A 16,154-nucleotide genomic window follows, 5' to 3' on the forward strand; every position below is an offset into this window, starting at 1 on the left:
ATTCGTTGAGTGATAGAAAGGATTACGACCTTATTGAGACACCCTGTATACACATGAATTTACTGTTAATGATTCCCGTTATGACTGTTCTCTTCTTGGTATATGATTTTATAAAAAATCTTTTTTTTTGCCATTGAATCAATAAATGCCACTGTCATTAAGTTTTTATGACTAAGCACGTCTGGTCAGAAGTAATATATACCATTTCTTTCACTGCGACTCACTGGTCCATAATGACTCACATACAGGGTGATTGAAAATTGAGTGCAAGAAATTCAAGGGCGTATTTACCAGCCAAAAATATGAAGTTTTTTTCATAAAAAAGTATGTCCTAACTTGTTTCGTTTTCTAGATACACAGTGTAAAATTTTTTATAAAAATCTGCTTTTGTATGTATCTGTTACTTAGGCTAAGTTAAATTTTGAAAAGAAATTAAATGATTCTCAATAATCGATGCAAATTTATTATTTGTTTTAATAGGGCCAGACACAGATTTTGGTTAGATACGAGTAATGCTCAAGAGGCAAGAAAGTTACATTATTGACCGCTTAATTAAAAAAAATTAAATTGTGAAAAAAGCGGTGGCGTACCATAAGTTTACCTATCAGTATCAAGTAGATAGCCCCCTGAAACGCCACTGGAATTAATAAATTTATTTTATTCCCAAAAAAGGGCCTTTATGACGACAAATATGCCTACCAAACTTTATTTAAATCGACTGGATTTTGAATAATTGATAAAAAACCGATTTTATTAAAAATCTTTTATACTCTGTATCTAGAAAACGAAGCAAGTTAGGACGTACGTTTATATGAAAAAAAGTTCTTATTTTTGGCTGGTAAATCTTTGCACTCAATTTTGAATCACCCTCTCACCCAGCGAACTCAAAAGTTTTTTGGATTTCATTTATCTGGGGAATGGTAGGTTTTTGGAAAAATTTGTAAGGACAAAAAATGTCGGGGACATCATTTTCTACAACTCTTCTCATTGCGTCCACTTGCTGCGATGAAAATTACATGAAAAGTAGATGGCGCCCAAAAGTACCCAAAAAAGTATTTTTTTCGCTTTTTGGGATAGAAAAAATTTATTTATTGCAGCATTGTCAATGAAAAAGTTGTTCGTCTCAAAAAAACCTACAAAATTAATTTAAAAAAATTTCTTGGCCAATAAACCGTTTCCTAGTTACAATTACGACCATTTTGCTTTGTATGATGAAATCAAGTTTTTTCATACTCAAAATATTTAAAAATGTTCTTCCACATTTACAATAAGACGAAATATTTTCAATTGCAAAATTATAAATAATAATAATGAACAATAATAAGAAAATAAAAAATAAATGATTATTTAAAAAAATAGTATATGAATATTGACTTCATTGGTCAAAAGAGATATAAAAAAATTTTCATGCGCAGTCGTATAACATTTATAATAAAAAAAAATTATAAATTACTTTGTTAGAATATCCTTGTTGGTAAACCGTGAAAGAATTCGATGAAAGTTGTTTCTTTCATGATAATCTTCGTTTAAAATATTTTGTACTTACATTAATCCTTCTTCTGTCAGCTTGTTGCGCTTACCACTATTATGTGGTTACAATTACAGTGAAATTAACTGTCATTACTTATTAATTCATGTTTAATAATTAAAGCTGTTTGTAATTCTTACTTTTAAATTATTATGCTTGCTCACTTTGAAAAGGTTACATAAGATTTTTTCATTTTATAATAAAGTACGAAAAAAATTGTTGTTTATTATTTCACACATTTACAATAGGCGCAATTGTTTATTTACGATATATGTAGATACTTTTGCGTCAAAACGGCCTTTTGTTTAGACAGATTTACTGTAGGGGAGAGTGTTCCACAATCAGACACAAAATAGATTAGAAGTATTGACCTTGTTTATTGAACCAACCAAAATATGATTTATCACTAAAATAAATTAAGGCTAAACATACGTTTTTATTGTAGAACAAACATCATAAGCCAAAAACTAATTTAAAAAAAGTTTGTTTAACAAAGGAAGGGCAGTTGTCTGTTAGTGGAACACACATGTTCCACATCCAAACCCAATAAGACAAAAGGTAATAATGTTTTAACGAACTTCTAAAGCTGTAAAAATTTACTTCAAACTTCAAATAAGATTGTTGCCGCTTTGTTGTTCCCACATGTGCTGGTTTTGGTAACACCATCTTAATGTTTTCCAAACATACCAATGAGACGTCTTCTCTTTCGGGGTAAATGAAGCTGTTATTATACTTAACGGACTTTCTCAAAAATTTGACCTCGCATTCCTTATCCTCTTTACAGAACAGTTCAGCTATGTAATAAATTTTTTCTTTTTGTCCATAAATTCTATCAAAATAAAATCGCCAACTTCTGGATCTTTATTAAGCTTATCTAGAAGTGGTGGTGGATCGATTTCTCCTACAAAATCAATATCATCATCGGAACTTTCGGTTACAAGCGTCTTCATTTTCTTCGTCTGTTAAGTCTTCATCGATTACTTTTCGTTTCACGACCTTATTCTTCTTAACACTTTTTTTTCTTTCTCGCTCCATTTGTTTAACTTCTAGGGCAGCGATCTTTTCTGGTGTGTCCGTGGCGATAATACTTTTAGCTTTTTCTCTCTTCTTTCTCTGATTTTTTCGTTCTTCAGCTTTTGGGTATTCTTTAAATTGTTGTGGACTTACGAAAGTTTCTTTGTGATTTTGTGTAGGTGTTGTGTTTAAACTAACTGATACTGAAACTAAGGAGCCTGACAATATATTTTCTTTAATGCATTTTGATGTTGACGGTTGATTTGGATCCATGAGTCGTTGAGCTTCTTCATTGTTTTGATCCACATTCCTATCAGTTACGCTGCTAATTGCAAAGTCGTCATCTGTAAATATAAATTTATCGAAGGGATAAATCCCAGTTTTTCGAAATCCGGATTTGATATTAGCGGGAGTCATCGATTTTTCAAATGCATAAGCAACACAGCCAGCGATATCAAAAATAGAAACAGGTATCCCAGGGTGCTTTAAAAGCCATGTTTGTAAGGCAGTATTGTAGAAAGATTTAAACGAAAAAAACACCGAGACATCTAATGGTTGCAGCTTGTTGAAAGTATGTGGTGGTAAGGTCAAAATGATCACTCCATTTTCCTTGGCTAGATTTATTCCTTCTATTGTTAGATGACTCTCGTGATTGTCAAAAATTAGGAGAGAAGGGTTTTCTTTTGTGCTGGACGTATGTTTAATGAAGTGTCTTACAACGCTTGGAAACAATTCACCAGTCATCCATCCAGAATCGGAAACTAATCCCAAAGTACCATGCGGTGTTCCATAATTTCCATTTTTTCGTGGAAAAATCATGACACATGAAAACACTTTTTCCAAATTTTTGAAAAAAAGTATAACATTGTGTTTGTTGAATGATGTCGCTCTGGAGAGGCTACATCCTTTCGGCTGGCGAAGACTTAATTCTGCATATCTGGACATAAATTCAAGGAACCATTCGCGTCCAGCTTCCTTGTTTGTTTGCCAATTTTCCGGAATTTTACAATTATTATTAGTTGCCATTTCATAAGCCAGTTTTCTGATATTAATGACCGTTTGTCCGTAACACATTTTTGAGCAAGTTAATACGTAATCGGCTAGGGCTTTTTCTTGATTTTCAGAAAAAACTTTTCTACAAGCATAATTTGGCCATTTTAATCTCTTTGGTGAAATGGGAATTTCAAAATTACATGCTTTGTCTGATTGTGAACATTCTCCCCTACTATCTAACGAAATCTTTTAGAATTTCCGGTCTGGTGCAGATTGTTGGTTTTACTGCGTTATATGCAATGCCTAAGGTTCGTTCTGGGTTTGTTAGTCATTTATATTAAGTCCAGTTTGTCCCAGTAACGTTTTTCCGTTTAGTAGCTATTTTGCCAGCTACTACACACAAATTCCAATAGAGTGATTTCTCTTAAAAGTGTTTGTCAAGGCATTGATTGCATTTTGCTACACCATAGGGATATATATAATATAGGTATATAATTAGGCCTTAGGCCTAAATTAAAAATATTATTGATCCTAATACTGAACTTTATGGAACTCCTACATTTACTACCCTTTTCGATGATGTCACATCTGCAACTATTACCTGTTATTTAAATGGATTTTATCATTTAGACACAGTCATTGGCTTCACTCAGGTCACAAAATAGATCTGTCTTGTATTTGATGGAAATAAAAATAAAACACTAATAATATTATTAAATAGTTTTTTTTATTAAAGAAGCGATTATCACAAAATATGACAGTTAAGAAGTCATCCATTAAATTTTCCATCGAGATTCATAAATAACGTAAAATTAGTTATGCTTAAAATTAAGACGTTTTTAAAACGGTTCACGGACGTGAATGAAATAATTAATTTCGTTTAGTAAATTTTACAAATCGATGATTTTTTGGTTACAAATAAGGAGACTTAGTCTAAACAGTAATTACACTTAAAAAAGTAAAATTGACTAAAATGACTGCTTTTTTGTTTGTTTTAAGAATATCAGTCAGCACCAAATATATAGTACGGGAGCTGGGCTCCCCATTCTTCGCCATTCACACACTTTATACAAAGGGGTTCATAAAAATATTATTTATAGTCTTATAGAAACGCTACGTCTTCCAGAGGCTATACGGAAGAAGTACTTATCATATTTACAATAGACAATAAAGATTGGTACTTAACAGATTCAAGGGTCGAATTTAGTTTCAACATACATATATATATAGTTAGACTTTTTTATGTTAAAGATAAGAGAATACCACCACCATTTAATGAAGATTAAAAAAACCCCTTGAACGTTTGGAGGTTCGAGGAACTATAGCCTCTGGAAAAGATAGTAAGAACATTCGCGGGCCTTTCTGTGTAAAAATATCTAAACTAGTGCACTCTAGGCAGGCGAATGTTCAACCAAATAATTATATTTTTTTCTAAAATTCTATACGCCATAAGAGCTCGGGCAGCGCCTCCCGGTGGCAGTACATAAAAATAATATTCGAGCAGTGAGTAGCTTTGAGGACGGATACTATCCAGGAGGCGCGTGCGCAGATTTCCAGCTCTTAAATAATATACAAAAAAAAATATAAATTAAATTTCGTTTGGAGTATTTTTTCGTTGCTAACGTTAAAAAAATGTCACTATATGGTAAAATAAAAAAAATACTAGGTTAGGTGGTGATGTTACGTGAGGTAGTCGGGGCTAGGCTCGGCCCTTGGTTCCGGAGTGGTGAACAAAGGGTTCGGGAACTCCGGAGGGTGTGGCAGTGGTCCGGTAGACTTTGGACGACGACGGTAGGCCATTAACCAGCAGGAAACGGCTACAGCTACCGCCACCAAGGCCAACAGGGCAGTGATGATCAAGGCTATGATGAAGCCTATCATTGATACGCAAATATCTTCGGCGCGTTGAGCATCTGGTGCTAAAACAAAAATGTGATCTTAATTCATTTCAACATCCTTTAACTAGATTTTTTACTATGTATCTTCTCAGAGGAATTTGTAGTGGAAGATCTTTCAGTACGGGCAAGTATAAAAATAAACTTTATTGGAACCTGAATATAAGACCTTAGCTGGCATTTTTTCTGAATGGTTTACTTCAAATAATCAAAGGAAATTGACCAGCGATTAAACATTGATTTATTGCTACCACAATTGTTTTTATTTAATCAAAGCAATTAGTGGCAAATAAATTATAAAAGAGTGACTAAATTCGCTTTTCCATTGCCTGAAACTAGTGCCTTCATTTTTTTTCCCAGACAGTCGAAGTATTTTTTCAACTTTTTATTTAAGTGCCTGGGAATGAATAACATTAAAGCATTTTTCAAAGCAGTTGAAAGAACAAAAAATATCTTTATTTCGATTCAGTGAAAGTATTTGAAGTTTGAAAAAGTTGATATTCAACTGCCTGGAAGAAATTTCTTCATTTTAGTATTTTTGCAGACGTTAGAATGAAGAGTTTGGAAAGAGTAACGAAAAAACAACTTCGAATAATCAAAGGAAATTGACCAGCGACTAAACATTGAACGTTTGATTTATTGTTACCACAATTATTTTTATTTAATAAAAGCAATTAGTGGCAAACAAATTATAAAAGAGTGACTAAATTCGCTTTTCCATTGCCTGAAACTAGTGCCTTCATTTTTTTCCCAGGCAGTTGAAGTATTTTTTCAACTTTTTATTTAAGTGCCTGGGAGTGAATAACATTAGAGAATTTTTCAAGGCAGTTGAAAGAACAAAAATGTCTTTATTTCGATTCATTGAAAGTATTTGAAGTTTGAAAAAGTTGATATTCAACTGCCTGGAAGAAATTTCTTCATTTTAGTATTTTTGCAGACGTTAGAATGAAGACTTTGGAAAGAGTAACGAAAAAACAACTTCGAATAATCAAAGGAAATTGACCAGCGATTAAACATTGAACGTTTGATTTATTGTTACCACAATTGCTTTTATTTAATAAAAGCAATTAGTGGCAAACAAATTATAAAAGAGTGACTAAATTCGCTTTTCCATTGCCTGAAACTAGTGCCTTCATTTTTTTCCCAGGCAGTTGAAGTATTTTTTCAACTTTTTATTTAAGTGCCTGGGAGTGAATAACATTAGAGAATTTTTCAAGGCAGTTGAAAGAACAAAAATGTCTTTATTTCGATTCATTGAAAGTATTTGAAGTTTGAAAAAGTTGATATTCAACTGCCTGGAAGAAATTTCTTCATTTTAGTATTTTTGCAGACGTTAGAATGAAGACTTTGGAAAGAGTAACGAAAAAACAACTTCGAATAATCAAAGGAAATTGACCAGCGATTAAACATTGAACGTTTGATTTATTGTTACCACAATTGCTTTTATTTAATCAAAGCAATTAGTGGCAAGCAAATTATAAAAGAGGTATATTTCCAGGTAATGTGTATTGAAAAAGTTGATATTTAACTGTCTGGAAGAAATTTCTTTATTTTTGTCGTTTTGCAAGCAGTTAATGTATTTTTTCAACCTTTTACTCGACTGCTTGAGAGTGAATAACATTGGAATATTTGGTACTCATAGGTACAGATTAATGCACAATACAAAATATATGGTATGGGTACAAATAATACAAAAATTAATGCACTAGTTTCAGGCAATGGAAAAGCGAATTTAAAGTCACTCATTTATGATTTGTTTGCCACTAATTGCTTTGATTAAATAAAAACAATTGTGGTAACAATAAATCAAACGTTCAATGTTTAATCGCTGGTCAATTTCCTTTGATTATTCGAAGTAATTTTTTCGTTACTCTTTCTAAACTCTTCTTACTAACCGTATAACGCCCTAATGATGAAGTATGAGTTTTGAATGAGAAAAATATCAATTTATCCCTGAAGTTCATTCAGACATAATTTTTGATAAGGGACAGTATTCTTCCATATGGTAACATTCATTCTCGTACTTATTTTGGAATGGGTACACCCATGTTGAAAACCGGCCGGGCCTGGCCCAATTTGTACCCTGCCCAAGTTTTCCCAGGCAGTCAAAGTATTTTTTCAACTTTTTATTTAAGTGCCTGGGAATGAATAACATTAAAGCATTTTTCAAAGCAGTTGAAAGAACAAAAATGTCTTTATTTCGATTCATTGAAAGTATTTGAAGTTTGAAAAAGTTGATATTCAATTGCCTGGAAAATAATTCTTCATTTTTGACCATTTCCAGGTAATGTGTATTCTATAGAAAAAGTTGATATTTAACTGCCTGGAAGAAATGTCTTTATTTTTGTCTTTTTGCAAGCAGTTAAAGTATTTTTTCAACCTTTTACTCAACTGCTTGGGAATGAATAACATTGGAACATTTGGTACTTATAGATACCCATTCCAAAACAAGTACGAGAATGGATTTTACCATATGGAAGGATACAGTCCCCTATCAAAAATTATGTCTGAATGAACTTCAGGGATAAATTGATATTTGTTCTCATTTAAAACTCATACTTCATCACTACTTACTGTTCCTTATCAAAAATTATGTCTGAAAGCATATATAACCTTTAGGTATAAATTGTAATTTTTTTTCATCCCAAACTCATACTTCATCATAAGGACGTTGTTATACGTTTGAAGTGAAGACATTAATTTTGGGAAAGATTAACGGAAAAAACAACTTCGAATAATCAAAAGAAATTGTTACCAAATTTCTTGTTTTCTTAATCAAGGCAATTAGTGACGAAAAAGTTATGAAAAAATGATTTTCAGCTGCCTGAAAATAGTGCCTTCATTTTTGTCTTTTTCCAGTTGAAAAATTTTGTCAACTTTTTATTTAAGTACCTGAGTGTGAATAATAGTAGAGCATTTCAAGCCAGTTAAAAGAAAATGAAAAATGTCTTCATTTTGGTTCAGTGAAAGTATCCGAAATTTCAAAAAGTTGATATTCAACTGCCTGGAAAAAATCGCTTTTGAATTGTGAATTGTCGAAACAGTGGGCTGCCAAGGCAGTTGTGCATATAGGTCCCGTAGATTTTTGGTGAGACAGGCAGAGGGCCCACCTATGTGCGCTTTGGCCTGTCTCATACCAGGGGACTCGGTCCATCTTCGGTGGGTCCACTTGTCCAGCAGACCCTTCATTGACGCGACCACAACGCATTTGGCGATACCAACTCGCCAAAAATCGCTTTATTTTTGTCTTTTTCCAGGCAGCTCAATTATTTATTTTTAACCATTTACTCAACTGCTTGAAAATGAACAATATTAGAACATTTTTCAAGATAGTTGAAAGAAACTGAAAAATGTGTATATTTTGATTCGGTGAAAGCATTTGAAGTTTGAAAAACTTGATAATCAACTGCCTGGAAGAATTTTTTTCAATTTTGTCTCTTTAATGGCAGACAGTTGAAGTATTTTTTTAACCTTTTATTTAACTGCCTGGAAGTGCGCAAAATTAGAACATTTTTCATGGCAGTTGATTGAGCAAAGAAAATGAAAAATGTCGTTATTTTGGTTCTTCTAACAATGGAGCATTTTTCAAAGTTTTTCCCGGTTTTCTGGTTCAATTAAAAATTTTGCTTCACTTATTGCATTTTAAAAAGTTGATATTCAACTGCATCGAGTAAATTTCTTCATTTTTATTTTTTTCCAGATAGTTGAAGTATTTTTTCAACCTTTTATTTAACTGCTTGAAAGTGAATAACATTAGAACATTTTTCATGGCAGTTGAAAGAAAATGAAAAATGTTAATTTTGGTTCTTCTAACATTAGAGCGTTTTTCAAAGTTTTTCACGATCTTCTGGTTCAACTAAAAATTTATTTTGCTTCACTCATTGAATTTTAAAACGTTGATATTCAACTGCCTCGAGTAAATTTCTTCATTTTTATTTTTTTCCAGGCAGTTCAAGTATTTTTTCAACCTTTTATTTAACTGCCCAAAAGTGTGCAAAATTAGAACATTTTTCATGGCAGTTGAAAGAAAATTTAAAATGTCTTTATTTTGGTTCAGCGAAAATATTAGAAGTTTGAAAAACTTGATAATCAACTGCCTGAAAGAATTTTTTTCATTTTTGTCTCTTTAATTGCAGACAGTTGAAGTATTTTTTCAACCTTTTATTTAACTGCTTGAAAGTGAACAACATTAGAACATTTTTCATGGCAGTTAAAAAAAAAGAAAAATGTCTTTATTTTGGTTCTTCTAACATTAGAGCATTTTTCAAAGTTTTTCACGGTCTTCTGGTTCAACTAAAAATTTATTTTGCTTCACTCAAGAAAATCCTCGAGTAAATTTCTTCATTTTTATTTTCTTCCAGGCAGTTAAAGTATTTTTTTAACTTTTTATTCAACTGCCTATAAGTAAACAAATATCGATGTATTTATTTCAGGCAGCTGAAACATTACTTAATTTTTGTTTAGTCTTGCAAAATAATATTAAAATACCTCATAAAAAGATGACTTTCTATTCGATTTTCAACTGCCTGGAAAACGTTCATTAATTTTATTAGACATATTTGAAAAGTAATTTCCCTTGATGAGAAACACTTACACAAAGAGGTGTCCGTATATCTTTCCTCTCTCCTTTCCAAAGTAAGGATAGCGTTCGACTGAATGGTTATCTCCTCCCTCAGTTGTCCCGTTAACATATTATCATTGTCATCGTCTTTTTCTTGGGTCACTGCTCTCTTTCTTCTACCAAAAGCGTCCGCTCCTCGGCAATTAACCTTTAAAAAACCCACACATAAATTACTAAAAAAACCACTCTCTTATATTTCAAAGCTTCTTACCGGTTGACATTTTCCGAAACAAACCCTGATATTACACTGGAACCTAATGTTATCACTGCTGGGGAACTTAAAGGCGTGGAATGTGGCCAATAGGCTTTGAGTGTCGGGATTGTACTCCCATTCTCCAAATATGGAAGGATCCGTGGCGCAGCCGTTTTCATCTGTGACCAGATACTCATTCTCGACCGCGTCTTCCATTGTTTTAGCCACGCAACTTCTAGCAAAACCTCCATAGATGGATCCGGGTTGTACGTCCACTTGGAGAATCAAACTGTCTCCGATTTCCGCGGAGTTAATCTCTTGTCCGGTGGGCGTGACAATTTTCATGAGGCAAGTTGGTGGTGGACCGGTGTTCGCTATCGTTCCAGCGGTAGTTAACATCGATACATTAAAGCCGAGTGTAACGTTCTGTTCTCCTGTTTGGTAGACGCATTGGATATGGTAGGCTTGAGCTTTGTAAGTGACTAGTTTCGGATGTTTCTGGATTACTAGCACGAAACTGGCTTTGCCCTGCAAAAACATTTATTTATTTATTATTAGGTATCAACAGCCCGAGGGTCAATTACAGACACAAATATACCGGGTGGTGCGTCGCCGAGCGGAACATAGGAAAACCCGTGTAAATTTTAAGGGGGCAATTATTGGCTTCCCTATACATTTTATAGAAAAAATGTAAGATAACTTTTTGAAGAGACCAATCTGGCAAACCCTCGTGCAAAGTTTCAAAAAATTTTAATAAGCGAATCTTGAATTATTCAATTAAATGTTATTGCAAAATTAGCCATTGACTCCCTTAAAATTTACATGGGTTTTCCTATGTTCCGCTCGGCGACGCACCACCCGGTATAACATTGGTACAATTAAGATAGAATTTTGTGTGTGTTAGAATTTTACTACTTACATTCACGTGAATCAGTCCGCAATTTCCAAATTGGACCTTAAATAGTTCCGTTCTGGTGGCAGTGTTGGGCGGTAGAGTGAGCACTCGTCTACACTGAGCATCTTTGCTGTGTCCTTTTACGTACAACACTCCGTTGAAGCCCTCCTGTTCGTTAATAAGTATTTCGACTTGCACGCCATCTGAGAGACAACTGACAAGCATTTCTGGTTTCGGGAAGTCTGTTCTGTATACTGAGGTGGAGTCTGAAAATAAACGAAAATATATTCTCCATATTTCAATAAACCATTTTAGAGATTACTCACTGCAATATTTGTCAGGGTTGCCCGAGTACCCAGTAAGGCATTGGCACACTCCTTGGTGGTTGGTAGCATTGCAGAAAGCATACAGGCCGCAACGGACGGTACTGCAGGCGCTCTCGCAAGTCTTAGTTTTTTGGTTGCAATACTTATTATCGGCACAATCGTCGTTGGTTTCGCACTCTGGACCTTTTACAGGAACACAATTGCCTTTAACGTCCAGTCTGTATCCGAATTCGGTTGGACACACGCAGTTTCCACGTTCGTCGATGATCAGACCTTTCTCTAGAGCACAAACGCAGCGACCTCTTTCGTCAACGACAAGGCCTTTATCCACTCGGCATGGTACGCAGTCATCGTTGTCATTTAGGGCTGTGTTAGGCGGACAGACGCAATCTCCCAAGGGAGTGCGGACGTAACCCTTTTCAATGGGGCATTTTTTACCTATTGCTGGAACTAAAAATTAAAAACATTAGAATAAAAATATTTAAAACAGCCTCATATGTTACCTCTGTCACATTTAACTGCTGCATTTCCATGATAGCCTGGCAAACATTCGCACAGCATCGTCCTGACCGGTTCAGTATCGATGACTTTACAGACTGTATTAACTCCACAAGGTTCTGTAGTGGCACAAGGATTAACGCACACATTTCCTATGCACGCCAGTCCTGACTGACAATCGTGATCCAAGGTACATCCAGTATCAATCTTACTGCATCCAGTATTGCCATCACTAACCGTGCCAGGTGGACAAACGCATTCAATAATGTGATTGAAGGTCTTACATGCTGCCGGGGCAACACATGGGTTAGCCTTTTCGCATGGGTTCTCGCATTCACCATTAACGCATGCCGTGTTGGAGGGACATTCGGAGTCTGATCTGCAGCCTACAAGGACGCAGGCAACGTTAGGGTTGCCGATACGTCCTGGAGGACACTCGCAAATGGCTCTGTGATGGTTTCCGTAACAAGTTGCATTATCGCCGCAAGGTTTATTGTCAGGAAGGCAAACTGGAATGCATTGTCTGTTGATGCAGGTATGAGCGGGGGAACACTCGTCGACGTGTCTGCATCCTGCTGGGTGGCAGCTGATTTCTGGGTTTCCGTCAAAGTCGGGTAAACAAGCGCAAATTGGTTTATGATCTTTGATTCTACATTCCGCATTAGGTCCGCAGTTGCAAGGGTTTCTGCAGATGCCATTGAAGCATGCTTTTTCGGATGGACATTCAGTGTCAGAGATACATGCCGCTTTTACAATAGCTGTTACGGGACTACAGGTTCCGCTGCCACTGCTGATATATCCTGGTGGACATACGCAGTTCATAGTTCTTACTGGCAGAGAGTTGACGACTTGACACTTGGCGGGGTTCTGACAAGGTTCAATGATGCTGCACGGATTTTGACAGATGCTGTTGATACAGGCTAGCAAAGAAGGACAGTCGCCATCTTCGCGGCATTCGGGTTGCGGTTCCGGTTTGCAATCAACGTAAGGATTACCAATGAGTCCGGGAGCACACTTGCACAAAGCCATATGGTTTTGGACAAGGCATTCTGCTCTCGGTGAGCAAGGGTTATCGTACAAGCATGGATTGATACACTGGGCGTTGATACATTGTCGATCTCCTGGACATTCGCTGTTAGATACGCAACCGACAACCAAGCAACGTTCATAAGGGTTGCCCCTGTAACCGCTTCTGCATCTACATTCTGGATAGTTCTGATTAACAAAACATTCTGCGTTGGTACCGCAGGGACTTTTCACTAGGCAAGGGTTGACGCACTGGCCGTTGATGCAAGCAGTGCCTGAGTCACATTCCGAGTCAATTCTACAGCCGATAGTTCGGCAGGCAATATTTGGATTTCCGTCAAAGCCTTCTTTGCAAGAGCATACTGGTTTGTGATTGCGGATATCACAGATGGCATTTATTCCACAATCGCATGGATTTCTGCAGACGCGGTTGATGCATGCCTCATTGCTTGGGCAATCATCATCTTTACTACATCCAGGTGGTATTGGAATCAAGATGGCGTGGCATTCGCCGTTATCATTAGGTACCCAGCCTTCCCTGCAAGTGCAAGCCATGGTTCTAACTGGGGTGGTATCTATAACACTACAAGTAGCAGTTGGATGGCAGGGCGAAATAGATTCACAAGGGTTGACACATTTATTTCCTATACAAGCCAGTTTGCTTGGACAGTCGGAATCGAAAACACACAAAGGTTTCTCTGTTACAGTTCTTGGTTGGCAGTAAGCGAGCGGACTACCTTCGGGAAGATGGTCAGGGCATACACAGGAAGCAGCATGATTCTGAGCGTAACATAAAGCATTCTGAGCGCACGGTGGATTGGCTATAGGCGCGCAAGGATCTACGCATCTGTTTTGAATGCAAGCCCGGTTGTTTGGACAGTCTTGGTGCGCGTAACATTCAAGACGTTCACAACGTACGAACGGATCGCCAGTTGAACCTGGAGGACATTTACAGTTGGCTTTGTGGCTACGTCCAAAGCACTCGGCATTTCTTGCACAAGGATCACCCAGGATGCATGGATTAATGCATTGCTGGTTGTAGCACTGTTGGTCGTCTGAACATTCGCTGTCCGATTGGCATCCAACTATAAAAATAGATTATTTTTGGTATTTACCTATTTTAAAAAGTAATCTTTAACTTACGTTTGACACATCCGGTCTGGGGATTTCCAGAATATCCCGCTTTGCAGAAACATGTCGCATAGTGGTTGTTAACTTTGCAATCTGCGTTAGGACCGCAGTTGCATGGGCTTATGCATAGTTTATTAAGGCAGAATTCGCTTAGAGGACAATCTGAGTTTGATGCACACCCGATTGCAGGGCCTGTGGGAGCTGAAAGAGAAGTAAAATTAGGGTTAGTAAATCATGCAGTATAATGTCCTTATTGGAAGGAGAGATCGTTTAGTGAACATAGTATCAAAGTTCCTAGCACTGTTTGAATAGTTGAACAAAAACTATTTTAACCCATGCTAAGAAATAGTCCATCTTTTCTCAAAGAGACCGGCTTACATTAAATAGTAGTGAAATAAACTCAAGTCACAGGTCTCAAATTTAATAAATTAAAGTCAGAGGATTACACGTGTTTCGCCCATACTAGGCTTCATCAGATCCACCTGTGTATTCACTGGTAAATAGAACAAAACAAAAAAAAAGAAGCAGAGAACAACACAATGATACAAGTCAAGGGTAGAAATTAAGTTAAAATTGGTTATATAATTTTAATATGTAGTAACTAGTCTTCGTCCAATTTTACTAATTTTAAGTAAATTTCTACCCTTGACTTGTATCATGTAGAAGTTCTCTGCTTCTTTTTTTTTCTTTATTTTTATCACTGAATACACAAGTGGATCTAACGATGCCTAGTATGGGCGAAACACGTGTAATCCTCTGACTTTAATTTAATAAATTTGAGACCTGTGACTTAGAGTTTATTCCACTACTATTTCATGTAAGCCCAGATTTGACTCAGATGCAAAATTAAATTCGATTCTCCGTTCACACTGCAATTAGGTATCATACATTATGCTTATTAAATTTAAATAAAAATTATATATTTAGCATCCATGCGGTTTATCTTAGACCACTTTCGCATCTAGATAAAAGTAAATCGTGGAGGGAATACTTGCTTGGAAAAGGTGTTTTGATCCTAAGGATGGGTATGAGGGTGATCATGAGTTACTTACGTGCAAGACACTCCACTTCCGGTCTTCCAATATATCCCTCTGGACATCTACAGATTGGCTGATGTCTATTAACCGAGCAGAAAGCGTTATTTCCACAAGGTTTGTCACTCCTGCAAGGGTTCACACAAAGGTCATTCCTACAGGCCTTATCTAATGGACACTCATCATCTCTAGTACATTCTGGTTGCGGGATGTATGAAACTCTTGGAATATTAGAACATTCAAGTCTCGGATTGCCTGTGTATCCGGGAGCACAGGTGCATTGTGTCAAATGATTAACAGCCCGACAGATGGCGTTGATGCCGCAATTATCCAAGCGACATGCGTCAACGCAGCTTCCTCTGTGACATTTCTCGTAGTTAGCGCAATCGGTATCGATCTGGCATTGCGGTTGTTCTCGAATGATCGGTCTGCAGTGTCCGGAACTGTCGAGGATTTGGTCTGGAGCACAGGCGCACATGACTGTACGTACCGGAACGGTGTCAATGACTCGGCATTCTTGTTCGATCGAACACAAATCTCCTTGGTGGCAAGGGTTAAGGCAAAGCTCATTGATGCAAGCAAGTTGTGACGGACAGTCAGAGTCTACCACGCAAACTGGCTTAGCAGGTGGTTTGCATTCAATGAAGGGATTACCAATGGTTCCCACAGGACATATACATTTAGGCTGGTGGTTTTGACCTAGACATCGCGCGGTGGTAGCGCAAGTTTCATCGTCACATACCGGCCTGCATACACGGTTTAGTCGGTCGCATGCTTCATGATCGGCGCAATCTTCGTTGTACTGACACTGGCCAGTGATACATGATAAGAGCGGATCCCCTTGGGTTCCTGGAGGGCACTGACATTGGGCTTGATGGTTCAGGGTGAGGCATTCAGCTCCACGTCCACATGATATGGTTGAGCATGGGTTGACGCAATTCTCATTGATGCAGGCTTTGTTGTATGGGCAATCATCGTCACGTTTGCATTCAGCTAAAAA

The 16,154-nt window shown here is 36.6% G+C and overlaps 1 protein-coding gene across 3 annotated transcripts in view; it reads right to left on the reverse strand.

The window, feature by feature from the left end:
• Positions 1 to 4,243: 4,243 nt before the first annotated feature.
• The window catches only part of LOC126742219 (uncharacterized), a 256,857-nt gene continuing 244,946 nt past the window's right edge, over positions 4,244 to 16,154 (reverse strand). For all 3 annotated transcript variants that reach the window (XM_050448830.1, XM_050448829.1, XM_050448827.1), the window contains 8 exons: positions 15,173 to 16,147; positions 14,133 to 14,321; positions 11,969 to 14,074; positions 11,466 to 11,915; positions 11,164 to 11,405; positions 10,263 to 10,772; positions 10,025 to 10,199; positions 4,244 to 5,454 (listed from right to left, as the gene is read on the reverse strand). In XM_050448830.1, coding sequence (XP_050304787.1) covers positions 5,216 to 5,454; positions 10,025 to 10,199; positions 10,263 to 10,772; positions 11,164 to 11,405; positions 11,466 to 11,915; positions 11,969 to 14,074; positions 14,133 to 14,321; positions 15,173 to 16,147 — 4,886 coding nt within the window. In that variant the 3' untranslated portion in view covers positions 4,244 to 5,215. The remainder of the gene's footprint in view (positions 5,455 to 10,024; positions 10,200 to 10,262; positions 10,773 to 11,163; positions 11,406 to 11,465; positions 11,916 to 11,968; positions 14,075 to 14,132; positions 14,322 to 15,172; positions 16,148 to 16,154) is intronic.

The sequence above is a fragment of the Anthonomus grandis genome, chromosome 11 (genome assembly GCF_022605725.1).
Source record: "Anthonomus grandis grandis chromosome 11, icAntGran1.3, whole genome shotgun sequence".
NCBI classification, from domain to species: Eukaryota; Metazoa; Arthropoda; class Insecta; order Coleoptera; family Curculionidae; genus Anthonomus; species Anthonomus grandis.